We start from the raw sequence: 14,612 nt of genomic DNA, 5'->3' as shown, positions 1-14,612 counted from the left end.
AGATTCCAACACAGGAGGTCTGGTTCCAGAGTCCGTTCTCTCAGCCGCTAGGCTGGCCTCAGATGTGAGCCCCTCCGACTTTTGAGTCCAGACTCCAGCTCTTGCTATCTGCTAGACCACTTTACCCCTCTGAGTCTCCGTTTCCTCACCTGTAAAACGAGACTCTCTATGACACTAAAGATGCAGCGAGGACACTGTGCACAGTTTAGCCATGAACTCCCCAGGCACTTCGTGCTCTGCCTGCCTGGTATCTATAGCTTGAACATGCCAGTTTTAAAGGAAATACATATTTAGAAGTAAACTAAAATTAGAACTCAGTTCCTAGTACATTTTGTTTATCCTTCAGGATGAGGATATATTGCACTGAGTTGCAAGATTTTAATCATAGACGATGTGTGAAGATGTATGCTCTCGTGTGGTATAGTTAGGTCACATGATGTGTCCTTAGGCCAAATGCCATGTTTGTTTGTTTTTTAAGGAGCTCATTTTTATGTTATTGGGCTAAATATTACCCTCAGTTTTAGGCAGGTGACAACATGTCTTATTGTGTGTGTTATGTGTATGTATGTGTGTTTTGTTAAATGTGATAAACTACAGCATGCTTGTTATACTTCGATAACTTCTTTTTTTAAAAAAAAATTAAAAAAAGCCACACAGGGAGCATGAAATTTTGCACTAGGTTATTTTCATTGCATTTGTGACCCTGCCTAAAATTGTTTCTCTTACACCACCTCCTGATGACGTCTTCTTTAATTTCACAAGACAAGTTTCCCTTGACGTGAAAAGGCTCTAATATGTTACTCTTCCTAGTCACTGAAACTTTAAAAGCGTACAGTATATAATTTTTCAGAACTGAAATTTTGAACAATTTTATAACTTCTGTATCTCCAAAACTCTCTTAGGAAAATTCAATCCATTGCAATGAATGCAACTTTTCTCATTGCATTTCTCCTTGAAAATTCAGACTGCACACGGTGAAAGCTTTCTCCCGGTAGCAGTTGCTGAGTACCAACCTAAAGCAGAATAGGAAGAACTCAAGTAGGGCTATAGAGAGAAGGAAAAAGATGTAATTCCAGCTACAAAAATGGCATCCTTCATCCCCATCCAGTTCTTTCTGATCATTTCCTTTTAAGAGTCAACAATGGTTGTCTCTCATCCATGAGTTCTTTAAGGCTGTTGGGTTTCTGTGGGAATGCCCCTGACTCCACCTCCATGTTCTGCTTTGTAATTTTCTAAGCACATGAAATGTAGAATCCTGTCAACACCAGTCCAAGCTTGGGCTCTGAGGGGGACAGTTTCTACTGTCCTACCCACACACTTCTCCTTTGAGATGTTAATACAGCTTCAGAGCTGAATGGACTTGCTGAGGAGACACCTAAGAACCCAAGCTGTTTCTGTATAAACAATCGATTAGTTTTTGAAATTATTGAATGAATGTAGTCAAACAACTCATGCAGATTTAATGATAATCAATTTGAAACCTTGCCCATCACTTAATAGTTGTGTGACCAGACACCGTATTGAAGCTATCTATGCCCTTTTCTCTCATCTACAAAATGGGGTCCTTAATAGTGTCAACATCTTAAGAGTTTAACACAATGATTAAATTACATAATGTTTATAGAGGGCTTAGCACAGTGCCCACATATTATAAGGGCTCAAGGGCTTAATGAATGGGTAACTATTATTATTAATTAAGTGTGTATTTGTGCATATATGTATTTATATATATGTATGTGTGTATACATATGTGTAGATGTATGCGTGTATGTAATCCTGAACATAAATAGTACTTGGTTAAAAACAGTGGACTCGAAAGTCTTATAGAATGGTCTGGTCTGGCAGAAGGTTTGGGTAAATTATTGGGACAAATTATCCTTGTGACTAGTAGGTATGGAAATACAGGGGGTAGTTCTATTCGTTTTGGCCTCTATTCCTTGTTTTCATTGCCACTCTTCTGTGATATGAGGGTTGCTGTGTGAACAAATGAACCATACAAGTGAGGTCTCTTTGGGGTATTAAATACGTATCAAGATGAGGGTGTCAGGAATTAAGATTCATATAGGTCGTGGTGGTCGTATTGGTGGAAGATGTAACCACAGCGGCATTCACCATAGTGACAGCTCTATATTGCTGACTAGGAATTTTCCAAATCAAAGTCAAAGTCCATTTTCTTTGAACTCTACATTGTCCAGTGAGGTGTTGATGGTTCGTCTTATCTCTTGATCTTGCATCCCTTCTAAGGGATAAAGCTTCCAAAAGTGAACCCCACTGTGGAGACTAGAGAGAGAGAAATGAAACATGCCTCTTGATTGAAAACTTTAAGGGAGAGCAAAAAAATATGATAAGATAAATAATATTTTAATATTTTAAAAAATCAAAATTAGTGCAAAGATCCATGTTGAACAAACTATCAAAAACTGAAAAAGACAACATCCAATCCTGCACTTGCATGATCCGACCTTACTTGCGTCACCCTAATCTCGGCTGTAGTGAACCCCACATTGCAGAAGAAACACTTTGTATAAGGCTTTCTCTGCATGAAATTGGTGTGTTTGTTTGCAGGGCAGAATGTGTGACCTGAGTATGTCTGCATATTAATAATCTAAGCTTTTACTAGATATGGATCAAGAGGGTTCCTTTTTGTCGTGTATTAGAAATTATACCTGTTATGTGTCTGAGAGTAATAATAACAAGAGTGCTAAATTTTATTGAGTGCTTACTATGTGACATGCACTCTGCTACGCACTTTACATAAATTATCTCTTTTAATGCTCACAGTCATCCTATGAAGTAGGTACTGTTATTAGCCCCAGGAGGAAACTGAGGGTCAGAGTTAAGTGGCTTGCTTGAGGTTATCCAGTGAATATGTAGCATTCCCAGGCTGAAGTTGTAACTTAGCCCCACAGGGTTTGAGAAATCACTCTGAGATATTCCTGAGATTTTCCAATTGGAATAATTGCTTTCTCTGGTTGCTTGTTCTGCTTTCCCCCTTGCTCTTTAGTGTCTCTTAGGTTGAGAGAGAGAGAGACAAAAAAAAAGGGAAATGGTGGTGGTGATGATGGTGGTGGTGGTTGTGGTAGTGACTATGATTATGACAACAGCTATTGTGTTCCAAATACTGGGTGAGTGCTCTGCTAGCATTATCTCATTCATTCATCACAAAAAGCCAGTGAAAGGCTATTTAATCCCTATTTGATGATCAGGAAACTGAGTCTCTCAGAATGCAAGTAACTTGTCCAAAATCAGCCTTCCAGCTCCTTTTAAATAGAGCCTCCAGATCGGGTTGCAGGACTGGAGTTCCCACCTTTCCAAAGGCCCTCTCATCCTACAAGCCATAGATGTGATGGGCCTCCTTTTGGGTTCCAAGACCAAAGCCCTTATAGAATTTGTCCCAGAGGGCCCATTATAAAGGTACAAGGCCAGTGATTTTATTTCTCTACTCTTTTTTTAGGATTAAAGTAACCTTATTTATGAAGTTTCAAATTAATACACCTGAATTATGAAGAGGCAGAAAAGAAGTCATTACTATACTTAAACAGTTAGTACATGCCTCCAGTCAGCTCTCAATTCTGATTGCTCTGGGCATAGAATACATTTTACCAAAATTGCAGTGCCCAGGTGTTAGGATAGCTCTGTAAAAGGCATATCTGAACCAAAGAGAAAACAAAAAGGGGAGAACTTAAAATGTTTTATTAATTTCCTCTTTTGAAGAGTCATAACAAATCTGCTGCATTAGCATCGATCTCAAATAAAGCAAACATGATTAATAAATGCTACGAGCCCCGTGAAAAAGAGCAGGAACAGCTCAGATACCTAGTGGTGTGCTGATAAATGTTTTTAAAACTCATTTTCTAGACGGGGGAAAGCCCTGGTTTATAGCGTTTGCTCTTTTCCGCCATGTAAATGTGCCCACTGTGGCCGAGATCTAGCTGCCAATGTGATACCCCTGAGCATGATGTGGGAAAAGAAGCCCAGATCGATCTCATGACCAGCACACCATTGCACCCCTTTAGGGAGGAGAGATGGCACATGACCCACTGTTTCAGTCCTGTGGCCATGCTGGAGAACTGCCACCTTTGGACTCACTGTCTGTGTGCTCTTGGGCAAGTCACTTCACCTCTTTGGGCCTTTTTATCCTCCTCTATAAAGGATAATACAGAAGATCCCATTCACCTGTAACATTTTAAAGTTCTAGAAGGCAGTGCCTCCTGCTTTCTCCGACATCCAAATGCCTTTAAGCGCCATTCTGAAAAACCAAGTTAGCACTGCGCTGCTTCCAAAAGTGCCTCCAATTTCATCTACTGAGCATAAGGTTTGGAAAGGAGTGACTTACTCCCTTTGCCTCTTTAAATGCATAGCCAATGGGGCATCATACATTTTTTACACTTCTTTTGCTAGATGTGAGATCCAGGAGGAAAAGCATGGATGTTCCAGGGCTTTCTATTCTCATGGGGTGGGGATCTGTGAGTGTGATGCTCTGATCCATTGCTATATGCATTTCCTACCTCCCTACCCCTTCTGCAATGGAGCAAGAGTGTTGATAGCAGTCTACCTTCTTATTTATTTATTTACTTTACCATCCAAAACGCCATTTACAAGAATGGGAACTGCTTACATAAAATGGAGAGGGGCTTTGCGGTAATTTTTTTTCTTTCCTGAAAGGTGGCACATCTCTCAGCAAAGAGAAAAAGGCATGTCGCACAGGCTTGCTGGCAGTGACATAAGCCAGCGCTGGTTTGCCTGTTGTCACAGCCAAAGCAAAATGCCACCTCTGCCTAGAAGCCAGAGTGCCACATTCCTCCTTTGTGTCCCTGAGATGCACCCATTGTGAAGCCCTAGGCTTGTAGGTTTGGCTGTGAGGTAACCAGGGTTCCTTGAAGGACTTCTTCCAACTCCAGGAGGTGGGGGAAGGGAGGGGTTTGCCCATGGCACTCAGAATAGATTATGTGAGCCCCCAGATTGCTATTCACAGTGTAATGCATGTCAGACGCTGTCAGTGGACATGAAATTTGAGGCCTGGGGTGAACTCAAGAGAGCCCCCAATTGCCGAGAGTAAGGAAGGACTTGCAGAGACAACTGTGACCCAGTGATATTCCTCTCCCAGACCTCTTTTTAACAAACCCAGATGCCGTAGCTGCAAAAGCTCCAGAATCCCAAGGCTGGAGGTGCCAAAACCAACCCCCAACGACCACTAGCAAAAAAAACAAAAACTTTCAGTAAAATGTTCTCACCCCTAGAGGGGAAAACCTGTCCATGCCTGAAGCAGTGTGACCCCTGGCAAACTGCACCCTCCCTGGAGTGAGCTGCAAATCTCAAGAAAAGAATTCCCCCCACCGCCTGCTCCCTGGGGAGGGACAGAAGGTTCCTAAAACTGACAGTTTCAACTCCATGATCTTTAAAAGAGCAGAAGCTGGCTGTGAAGCCGCAGTGCTGCATCGACTGGGAGAGTGTGGTCCTGCGGCTGGGCTCCAAGGACAGCCACGGTTGGCTCCGATGAGGAAGGAGCCTTGAATCGGAAGATTGCAAAGAGGGCTTCTGAACACCATAGCTGAGACTCTGTCGTTTCTTGCAAGGTGAAACTTGGCAGTTATACCTTGCAAGTAAAAACCCAAATTAATTTTTTTAAAAAGAAATTAAGTCAGAAACAAGGCTTTGGAAAAACTGTGAGTGTTAGGCATAAACTGATTTTGGATGATCTTTAGGTGAGAAAGGGTGGAGTTACCATCAGAAACATGTTTTTATTTATGCTTTTCAAATCCCCACTGGTGTGTGATGTGTGTGTGCACGCGCGCCCGGGTGTGTATTGGTTAGCATGCAAGTATTCATCGTCTAAATTATCTAACCATTCTTTTTTTTTCTTTTTTTTTTTTTTTTTGCATTTCTCTGTGTACAATTCATATAGATGCCCTATAAATAAATACATAGGTCCATCCACACCTTTTCATTTTATTTGTAAATTGTTTGATATCAGCGGCAGAGCGTAATGAAACCTGGTGAAGTTTAAAAGATTAGATTTTTTTTTCATACTGACACTTTATAACACTATTCATATGTCTCAGAGTGAGATTTATGAATATATGAGCAGTACTGCAAAATTATACCGCACCAGAGACTTCCTGCACCACAGGGGTGGCAGTCTAAAGTGACACAGCTTCAAGCATTTTTCACAGACAAGAAGCAAAATTTAACCCCCTTAAGGGGAAGTATGATTTCAACAGCTTGAAATGAGCTCATTTGTAGCTGTTTTTTTTCTCTCATCTTCCATAATTTTTGGGTGTTAAGATTAAAACAGATTGCACAGGCAATGTAAGGGCACCTAAGCTGCCCAGGGTACAGTTTGGCCCTTAAAGAGAAACCTTCCTTCATTGTCTTTATCAGGAACGCCCCAATAGGATAAATGAAGGTAAACTTTGCCCTAAATTCCTAAGGCTCCCAGAACTGTGTTTTGCAGACAGGGTCTGGATTTTTCAAAAGGTAAGTGGCAACCAACATTAACCGATTCAGTGAAGCCTGCATCTCTCTGGGCACCTGATACAATGGGTTTAGGAAATAAAGAGTGGCCTGAATCTCAGCTGGGTAAAACTACCTAATAAGAAAGGGAATCAAGAGAGCCGAACAATGGTCTCTGAATTGACTGTATAGGAAATGTCTACGGTGGAAGAGTTCTGTTTTATGTTCAAAGTCCAAACTAATCTCTTGTAGGCTGGCCCAGTACTTTGTGATTTTGTGGAAATGAGCACTCACGATTGCTCTGCTCTCAAACCCCCTGTAACCACTGTGTTTCCTCTTGGAACAGAGCGGGGTGCTAAACGTGGCCTGTTCGCTCTCTGCTCTCTGAAACTCTCCATGATATGCTGGCTGGAGGACTTTTGTCTCTTTTTTCAGCAATGGTACAACAGCTCCATGAACGTGATTTGCACCTGGCTGACAGACCGGATGGACTTACAGCTTCACATATATCAGCTGAAAACTCTTATTAGGATGGTAAAGGTAAAAGAAAAAATAAATATCCTTTTTTGCATATAGCTTACTAAAATACGTTTTACTAGCAAGCCGCAGAACTTCCTTAACACAAAGAATATTGGCCGCAGACAAAACAAACTGATTTCTAAAAATATATCTCCTTACAAGAAGAACCTATAGCATCACTTTAGGAGGCACAGTTAATTTATCACACAGACATCAAGGGAAATTTTAATAAAAAGGAATTTGGAATCTTTATCCAGGCTAGAAAAATACATTATGTATTTGCTGCACAAAAATACCACAGGGGGCATTGTACCATTTGCATGAGACTTTCAAAAACGGACTATGGATACCACTATGCTAATCATTATCAATTACCCATTTCATTTTGGTGTAATTAAATAAAATGCTGCCACAATTAATTTACTAGAAATATTTACCTCCAGCTATTTATAAACAGGACCTGTGATCTTTATCGGAATGCAAATCAATATTGTTCTCATAGTTAATTGAAATAGTTTCTCTTACAATGCGTGTATACAATCAAATGTAAAGGATCACAAAGGTGAGATAACATACCCTGAAAGTAGCTTTTTTCCCTGTTCTTGTGTGTGCGCCTTGGACTAATGATAATTATTTCAGCGTGAAATCTCAGTGGTTTACATGAAATAATAAGATCACAGAAGGGGGTAAATACGGTTTTGATCATTTCAGTTTCCATTTGCTGCCTCCATAGAGGGTTTTAAAACATTCGTATGCAAAAAAAAAAAAAAAAAAAAAACACACAAACTCATTCAAAGCACAGAGTCCCCTTTAAAATATTTAAACAATAAAACGGAGCTGAATTTCTATGTCTTAACAGTTTGCCAGAATTCTTCCCCTTCCCCCTACCTCCTGTTTCTTGAACTCTTTCGGATTAGCACCATGTCACTGAAGGTGCTCCTCTATCCCAGTGCCGACTTAAAAAACCAATTATTCTTCGGTTGTGTGTAATTAAGGAGAATCATCATCATCTGCATTTGATCTCACAAAGAGTCAGCCCAGGGAAGGTTACATACAGCAGTGCACTACGGCTCTTAAAAGAAAGAAATGTATGTACTTGGACTATGGATCCAGCCTAATTTTTGTATGTGTTACTTCAGTTCCTTAAAGCAGGCTCACTGGCCATTGCCCAATCACTTGAGTTTTATTTTCTGGGTCTAAACGCTCTGTGAGGGAGAATTTCTGTTTGACCCAGATTGGTTGGACAGGAAAAGAAGATAGAACTATAATATTTTTTAATATCTTCTCATTACTGATATTTTCAGAACTATGTTGGGAATATCTGAATTTCCAGTATTTTATTCAGAAAAAAATATGTCAGAGAGGAGGTCTAATCTTATCCTTCTGCCAAAAACACACACACGTGAAGCCCAGGGAAGGGAGGGAGGTCCACAGGTATATTGCTGCCAAAGAGCCCCCTCTGCTCTTGCTGAAAGGGGGCCCCTCTTACCCATTGCCAGCACACAGAGGTATGAAGCAGAACTCACCACCTGCTTACCAAGACCATTATCTGGAGACCTCCCTCTCCAAAACAAACTTCCAAGGACAATTGACGTTCTTTCCTGCCTTAGCAGCTGCTTCATTCATTCATTTGTTCCAGTCATTTATTCTTTCTCCAGCATTTATTCGTTCGTCTAACACTGGATAAATACTAGTTGAGCCCGTACTTGCATATTACAAGATGGAGGATTCAAAAATGAGTAGGTGTGGTCCCTGACTTTTAAATTTGGAGTCTAGTCGGGGAACACACAATGCTCGAATTTGATAAAGGAGAGACTACTCTGGCCCTTTCTGCCTTGCTTTTCCCCACCACATTCTATTAACAGTTATGTTATCCTATGTGGCAACAAGACAACTGATTGGAAAATTCAAAAAAATCAAGTTATTCTTCTGGCTATCTGGTCTACACCATGCCTAGCATTTATTCATCCTCCTGCCTTTCCTTATCAAGGTAAAGAAACACTTGTTGTAGCTACCTAGCTTTCTCCTCCTGGAAGACACTTGCAGCCTCATCTATAACTTAAATGACCTCATAATTTATTGCCTAAACAAGGTTACTTTTTTTTTTTTATTAAATTCAGTTTTATTGAAATACACTCACACACCATACAATCATCCATAGTATACAATCCACTGTCCACAGTATGATAACATAGTTATGCGTTCATCACCACAATCTATCTCTGAACATTTTCCTTACATCAGAAAGAACCAGAACAAGAATAAAAAATAAAAGTGAAAAAAGAACACCCAAATCTTCCCCCCATCCCACCCCATTTGTCCTTTAGTTTTTATCCCCATTTTTCAACTCATCCATACACTAGATAAAGGGGGTGTGATCCACAAGGTCTTCATAATCAGACCATCACCTCTTGTAATCTACATTATTATATAATTGTCTTCAGGAGTCCAGACTGCTGGGTTGGAGTTTGGTAGTAAACAAGGTTACTTTTAAGAGTGAAAGAGGACATTACTAATAATCATGCTGGGACAACAGGCATAGATTAACAAACAGGACATGTGGTCATCTTACCTATAATCTTATATTATTTACTTCATTGAGCCAAAACTGCTATCACTAGTTAATTCTGCAGGAATTACAACATCTGACCTTCAAGAGAGGTTGACACTGTGATTGCTGGTACTCTGACCATGTCAGATAGAATATTAAAAACATAAATCATAATAGGAGTGGCACTGAAGTATGTTAACATCCCTTCTTTTGGCCCTTTAGCAAGTTTCCCTTATCAATAGGAGAAACAAATGGCTGAATCAGTAGCTGAAATGATATGCAGTATGATGAGAAGAGTTGTGGTTAGAGAGAGACCTTTAAAAAAAATTTTTTTTTAAAGTAGACAACAGCCAGATGCTTCTGGTCATGTTCAGTTAACACTAAGAGATTTCTAGAAAAACAATCCCTAGGATACCTAAGGAAATTCGAGAGAAATCGCCTGAAGGAACAAAGAACTTGTGGTACCGTAATACCAAACCATTGTTCTTGAAAAAGAGCCAAATTTCTTCCCTGAGACCATGAAGTTGTGAACTGAAGAGATACAATTCTTTCCCAAGGAGATGAGAAATGAGTCACATGCCTGCAACATATTGATGAGGCATTAGCACACCATCTTCCCCATAATTGTTGCTGCCCGTAATAGGTTCCATATACCAACATACATATGTCTGTCTTCTGAATGAGACGGAGGATATGGCTCTTGCAGCTATGAGCCTCGAAAATACTAAAGACCAGACTGCAACAGAAATCGCAAAATACCATAATCACTTAATCCGTTATTTAAATGTTATAGCCCGTTACGCTGTCTATCAAATTCGATTATACTAACCTAAGAGAAAGAACCAGACCCCCCCCAAAAAAGAACCAAAACAATTATGGAACATTTCCCTTCATGGAACAGAATAAACACGAGCTTATGTTCTTTGCTTTGTCTCATCTAATACAGTTTATCCTGTCACAATTTCTCATTTTCTGTCATTCAACACATCTCAATTGTCAGACAAGTGAAATCTGAGCATGCTGGCTTTTTATTTGACAATGCATAAAGTGTGGCACGTGGCTGAAGGTCAGTGCTGGTTTTGCATCCTTCCCCTCCCGGTCACGGAGGTAAGATCTCCCTCATCACTGTGTCTTTTCCCTCCTTAGAAAACCTATAGAGATTTCCGATTGCAAGGGGTCCTGGACTCGACCTTAAACAGCAAGACCTATGAAACCATCCGGAACCGTCTTACTGTGGAGGAAGCCACAGCATCAGTGAGTGAGGGCGGGGGCCTGCAGGGCATCAGCATGAAGGACAGCGATGAGGAAGACGAAGAAGACGATTAGACCGTCTGGTCCTAGAGTCCATGGGGACGGAGCCCTGTAACCAATGCATGTCCTTAGTCTGTTAGTTAAACCCCAGTAGGGAATTTTTTGTCAAATCCCATGCCCATGAGATGTTTACCAATACAATTGCCATTTTAGCTATGTGGTCCCAAGATTAGCAAATGACCTTCGAATCCACTGATGACCTGATTTCATGTCTATATGTTTACAAGCAATATGGAGCACCATTCTTTAAATAATGTTCATGGAAAATACATAATCCAACTGCTAGGCGTGTCCCTGTTTTAAGCAAAGTTAAATGATGCTTCATTAATGTACTGTGTATGCATTGATGGTAAATGGATATGAGGGCAAGTACACCAAGTACTTTCACGTCTTTGTTTTATGTATGTGGATGCCAATTATTTAAATTAGTACATAAATAAATTAATTTAATTAAGACACATAGTTCTGCTTTGATTTTTGAAAAACAAAAGGCAGGTCTGCAACCACCAACTTTTGATTCATTCTGTTCCCCTAAAACTAAAATATGAACCCCTTGTGTCCTTGTTAACCCATCCTTTCATTGATCCATGTAGTTAGTCAAAAAGGATGACTACGTACCAATGGATTGATCCCCTTAATTGCCACGGCAAGTGCGTTCCTATCGTGACTTAACATCAAGCACAGTTTGGAGCAACTGTCTTCTGTCAAAGTTTATCCTATTATATGTTACCTTTTGCTTTTAAGTTTCAATAACTGTGTATGTAAAAAAAAAAAACCTGAATATTTAAATAACAATCCTAGACTATAAATGTGTTTATAAGATATGGATATTTCCTTCAGTAGACTGTAACCATAATTTAAATTATTTTGTTCCACAATGTTTTTTATATCTGTCATGTACATTGCATTTTGATCCATAACTGCATGACCCTGGGGTCCTCTGCAGAGCTGTTTCTTTCTGTGTAAAGTAGTGAATCCATCTTGCTTTTGCCTTATATAAGCCTACAGTTAAGAAAGTGTGGAAAACTGTGGCTTCTCAATAAACAACTATTCAGATGTCCTAAGAATACACTTTTGAGTCTTTTTTCCTATGTCTCCTTTGAAAGCCAGAACTGAGACACAGAAGGAGAAAGAGATGGGATAGAAGAGGGAAGAGGTCATTTTCTTAGACTGTTCTTCAAACTAGTGGAGTGGGTAGTTTTCCAATGCCTGTAGTTCTCTGTGAGCAAGAGCCTAAAATTTTGTTAATCCAGACTCCACTAATTCAGAATCTGTGGGCATTTGGACATGTTGGGCAGATTACACTTGCATTATAGGATAAATAAGGGTTTGCTAAGCAAGTGAGTAGTGTAAACGAGAGAAATGTTTCTCCTGTATGAAGTGAAGGCCAACAAACTGTTTTTAAGCACCACTTTAACAGCAGTGTTTGCATTCAAACAAAGTGTGTGCCAATTATATATGATTCTTATATATTTGTTAAAACATTTTACAGGATTCTCTAAGATATGGTACACTCTTCTCACTCCTCGATTCCTGTCAGCAATATAATCACCTAGGTTTGAAAGAAATCAAGCATTTTTAATTCTTTTTTTTTTTCCTTCTTTTATCTATCTAAGTCATGCTGACCTTTTCTTGAGGGTTGAATGAGGTTTTAGGGAAACAGCTACCTTTCCAACAGGGGGAGGGAGAATGGTCCCCAGTGGCTTTCTACAGATCAACCATTCTAGACAGCACGTCACACTCTTTAGATCTTTGAGGTCTGCAGGTGTAAGCCAACAGTACTTCCTGACCTTAGCGGGTTTATTAGAATGGTTCCCATTTATTGAGCAACTATTCTATGCCAGGCATTTTGCATGTATTACCTCATTTAAATGTCACAACTATAAGAGGAGAGGTCGAAAAGCTTACATTAACTTGCCCAGTGGTTACAAAACTTGATGCAGAAACATTAATTCAGAGATAGGAGCGTTGAACTGGTAAGACAAATGGTGGGCATAGATCATTCAGGTGTGAAAAAAAAACTTTGATTTCCCAGCAATATAGTTAAGTATGAGTGGCAAAGCTATGCTTTTATTTTTAAAAAGTCTGTTTTTGCGATATTTTTAGTCGCAAAACTAAAGCACATTTCTTGCAGCAATTACAAACGATTCAAAATGTGCAAAGTAAAGAGGAGCATCTGCCCAGTGTATAGGAGTTAAAAAAAGATGAAAATGTTCAAGAACCCTGGAGGAGAGCTAAAGGAGTAGATTAGATAACTAAGCAAAGGACATGGTCCAAAAGGCATAAAGAGGACCAAGCCAGAAAGGACTGTGTCTCCACAACCAAGAAAAAAAAGAAAGCTTGCTTCAAAAGGAGACTTCACTACAGCCTAGCATTGAGGAGCCCGTGAAACAGCATCCCCCATTGCAGCAACCCTGGAGTAAGAGCAGTGGGAAAGGAAATGACATCAGAAGAGACAGAGAACTGCCCAAGTTTAAGCCTGAGGTTATCCTTACCGCAAACTCAAAGCTGAGAAAGAGACAACTTTGGTAACTTGAGCTTCCTGTTTTATTTCCTTGGGTTGGTATCTTGAGCTTTCTCTCTTTTTAAATTCTAATTAAAATATATCAATATATTGTATTAAAATACATAAATTAAAAAAAATATATGTGGAAAAGTGTACAGACCTTAAGCATACCACCCAGTGGTCTATCACAAAGCGAACACACTCATGGACCACTCCCAGGTCAAGAAAGAGCCTAAGTGACACACACACACACACACACACTCCATGCCTGTGCCCTTCCCAAACACTATCCCTCCTTACTCCCCAAAGGTAAGCACTATTCTGATTTCTAATGCCATAGATTGGAATTTCCTATTTTAAACCTTTGTATAATTAGAATCACAGTACATATTCTTTGACGACTAGCTTCATTTGCTCTCCATTATGTTGTTGGTATAGTTGTGGTTTATTTGGTTTCATTGCTGTATAGTATTCCATTTTATGAAAATATATATTTTGCAATTTATCTATGTTATAGTGTTATGGTTAGTTTGGGACTATTATGAATAATTGAGGTGTGAATTTTCTTGTACATGTCTTTTGGTGCAACTGCTGGGTAAATGTGTGTTCATTTTTAGGAGATACTGCCAGTTTTCCACAGTGGGTGTACAAAGTTACACTCTCACCAGCAGTATATGAAAGTCCCTGTTGCTCTACATCCTGCCAACACTAAGTACTGCTACTCATGAATTTTCATCATTCTGGTAAGTGGTGTAGTGGATTATAATTGTATTTTCCTGATTACAAAACATGGAGTTAGTTACCTTTAAAATGGATTTTGGCCTTTTGGATACCCTCTTGTGTGAAGGGTGTGCTTACGTCATTTGTCCTTTTTGAAAGGAGGAGAATTCTATAGCTATTTGAAGTCTGAAGGGGAAGAGGCCATAGTGTAAAGTGCCATATGGGTGGTGAGCCATAGAGATGTCAAGGGAAACATTATCCTGATAGAAAAGCATTGACTATATTAACATTCCATCCATAAGCAGATATTAGGTACGTGCTGCTCAGGACTGTATGAGAAACATCCAGACTCTCTTATCCATTCCCTCTCATTAGTCAGTGCGGCATTTCACAAAGCAATTGTCATCTTGTTGCTCCTTGAGTTAAAAGCCCTCAATGACTCCCCTTGCTCTTATAATGAAGGCCAAACCCTGTAGGGTGGCGTGTATCGCCATGTACAATCTGACCCTTGCCGACCTCCCCGGCCTTCTCCGCCTGCCCTGCTCCCCTCAT

The 14,612-nt window shown here is 39.8% G+C and overlaps 1 protein-coding gene across 14 annotated transcripts in view; it reads left to right on the top strand.

Annotated features, from left to right (window-relative positions):
• The window catches only part of CADPS (calcium dependent secretion activator), a 495,698-nt gene extending 483,797 nt beyond the window's left edge, over positions 1–11,901 (top strand). For all 14 annotated transcript variants that reach the window (XM_037799564.1, XM_037799562.1, XM_037799591.1 and 11 more), the window contains 2 exons: positions 6,889–6,993; positions 10,670–11,901. In XM_037799564.1, the coding sequence (XP_037655492.1) occupies positions 6,889–6,993; positions 10,670–10,849 (285 nt within the window). In that variant the 3' untranslated portion in view covers positions 10,850–11,901. The remainder of the gene's footprint in view (positions 1–6,888; positions 6,994–10,669) is intronic.
• The last annotated feature ends 2,711 nt before the right edge of the window (positions 11,902–14,612 follow it).

The sequence above is a fragment of the Choloepus didactylus genome, chromosome 1 (assembly GCF_015220235.1).
Source record: "Choloepus didactylus isolate mChoDid1 chromosome 1, mChoDid1.pri, whole genome shotgun sequence".
NCBI lineage: Eukaryota > Metazoa > Chordata > Mammalia > Pilosa > Megalonychidae > Choloepus > Choloepus didactylus.
Note: the sequence above shows the minus strand (reverse complement) of the source record. Positions and strands in the feature narration are given on the sequence as shown.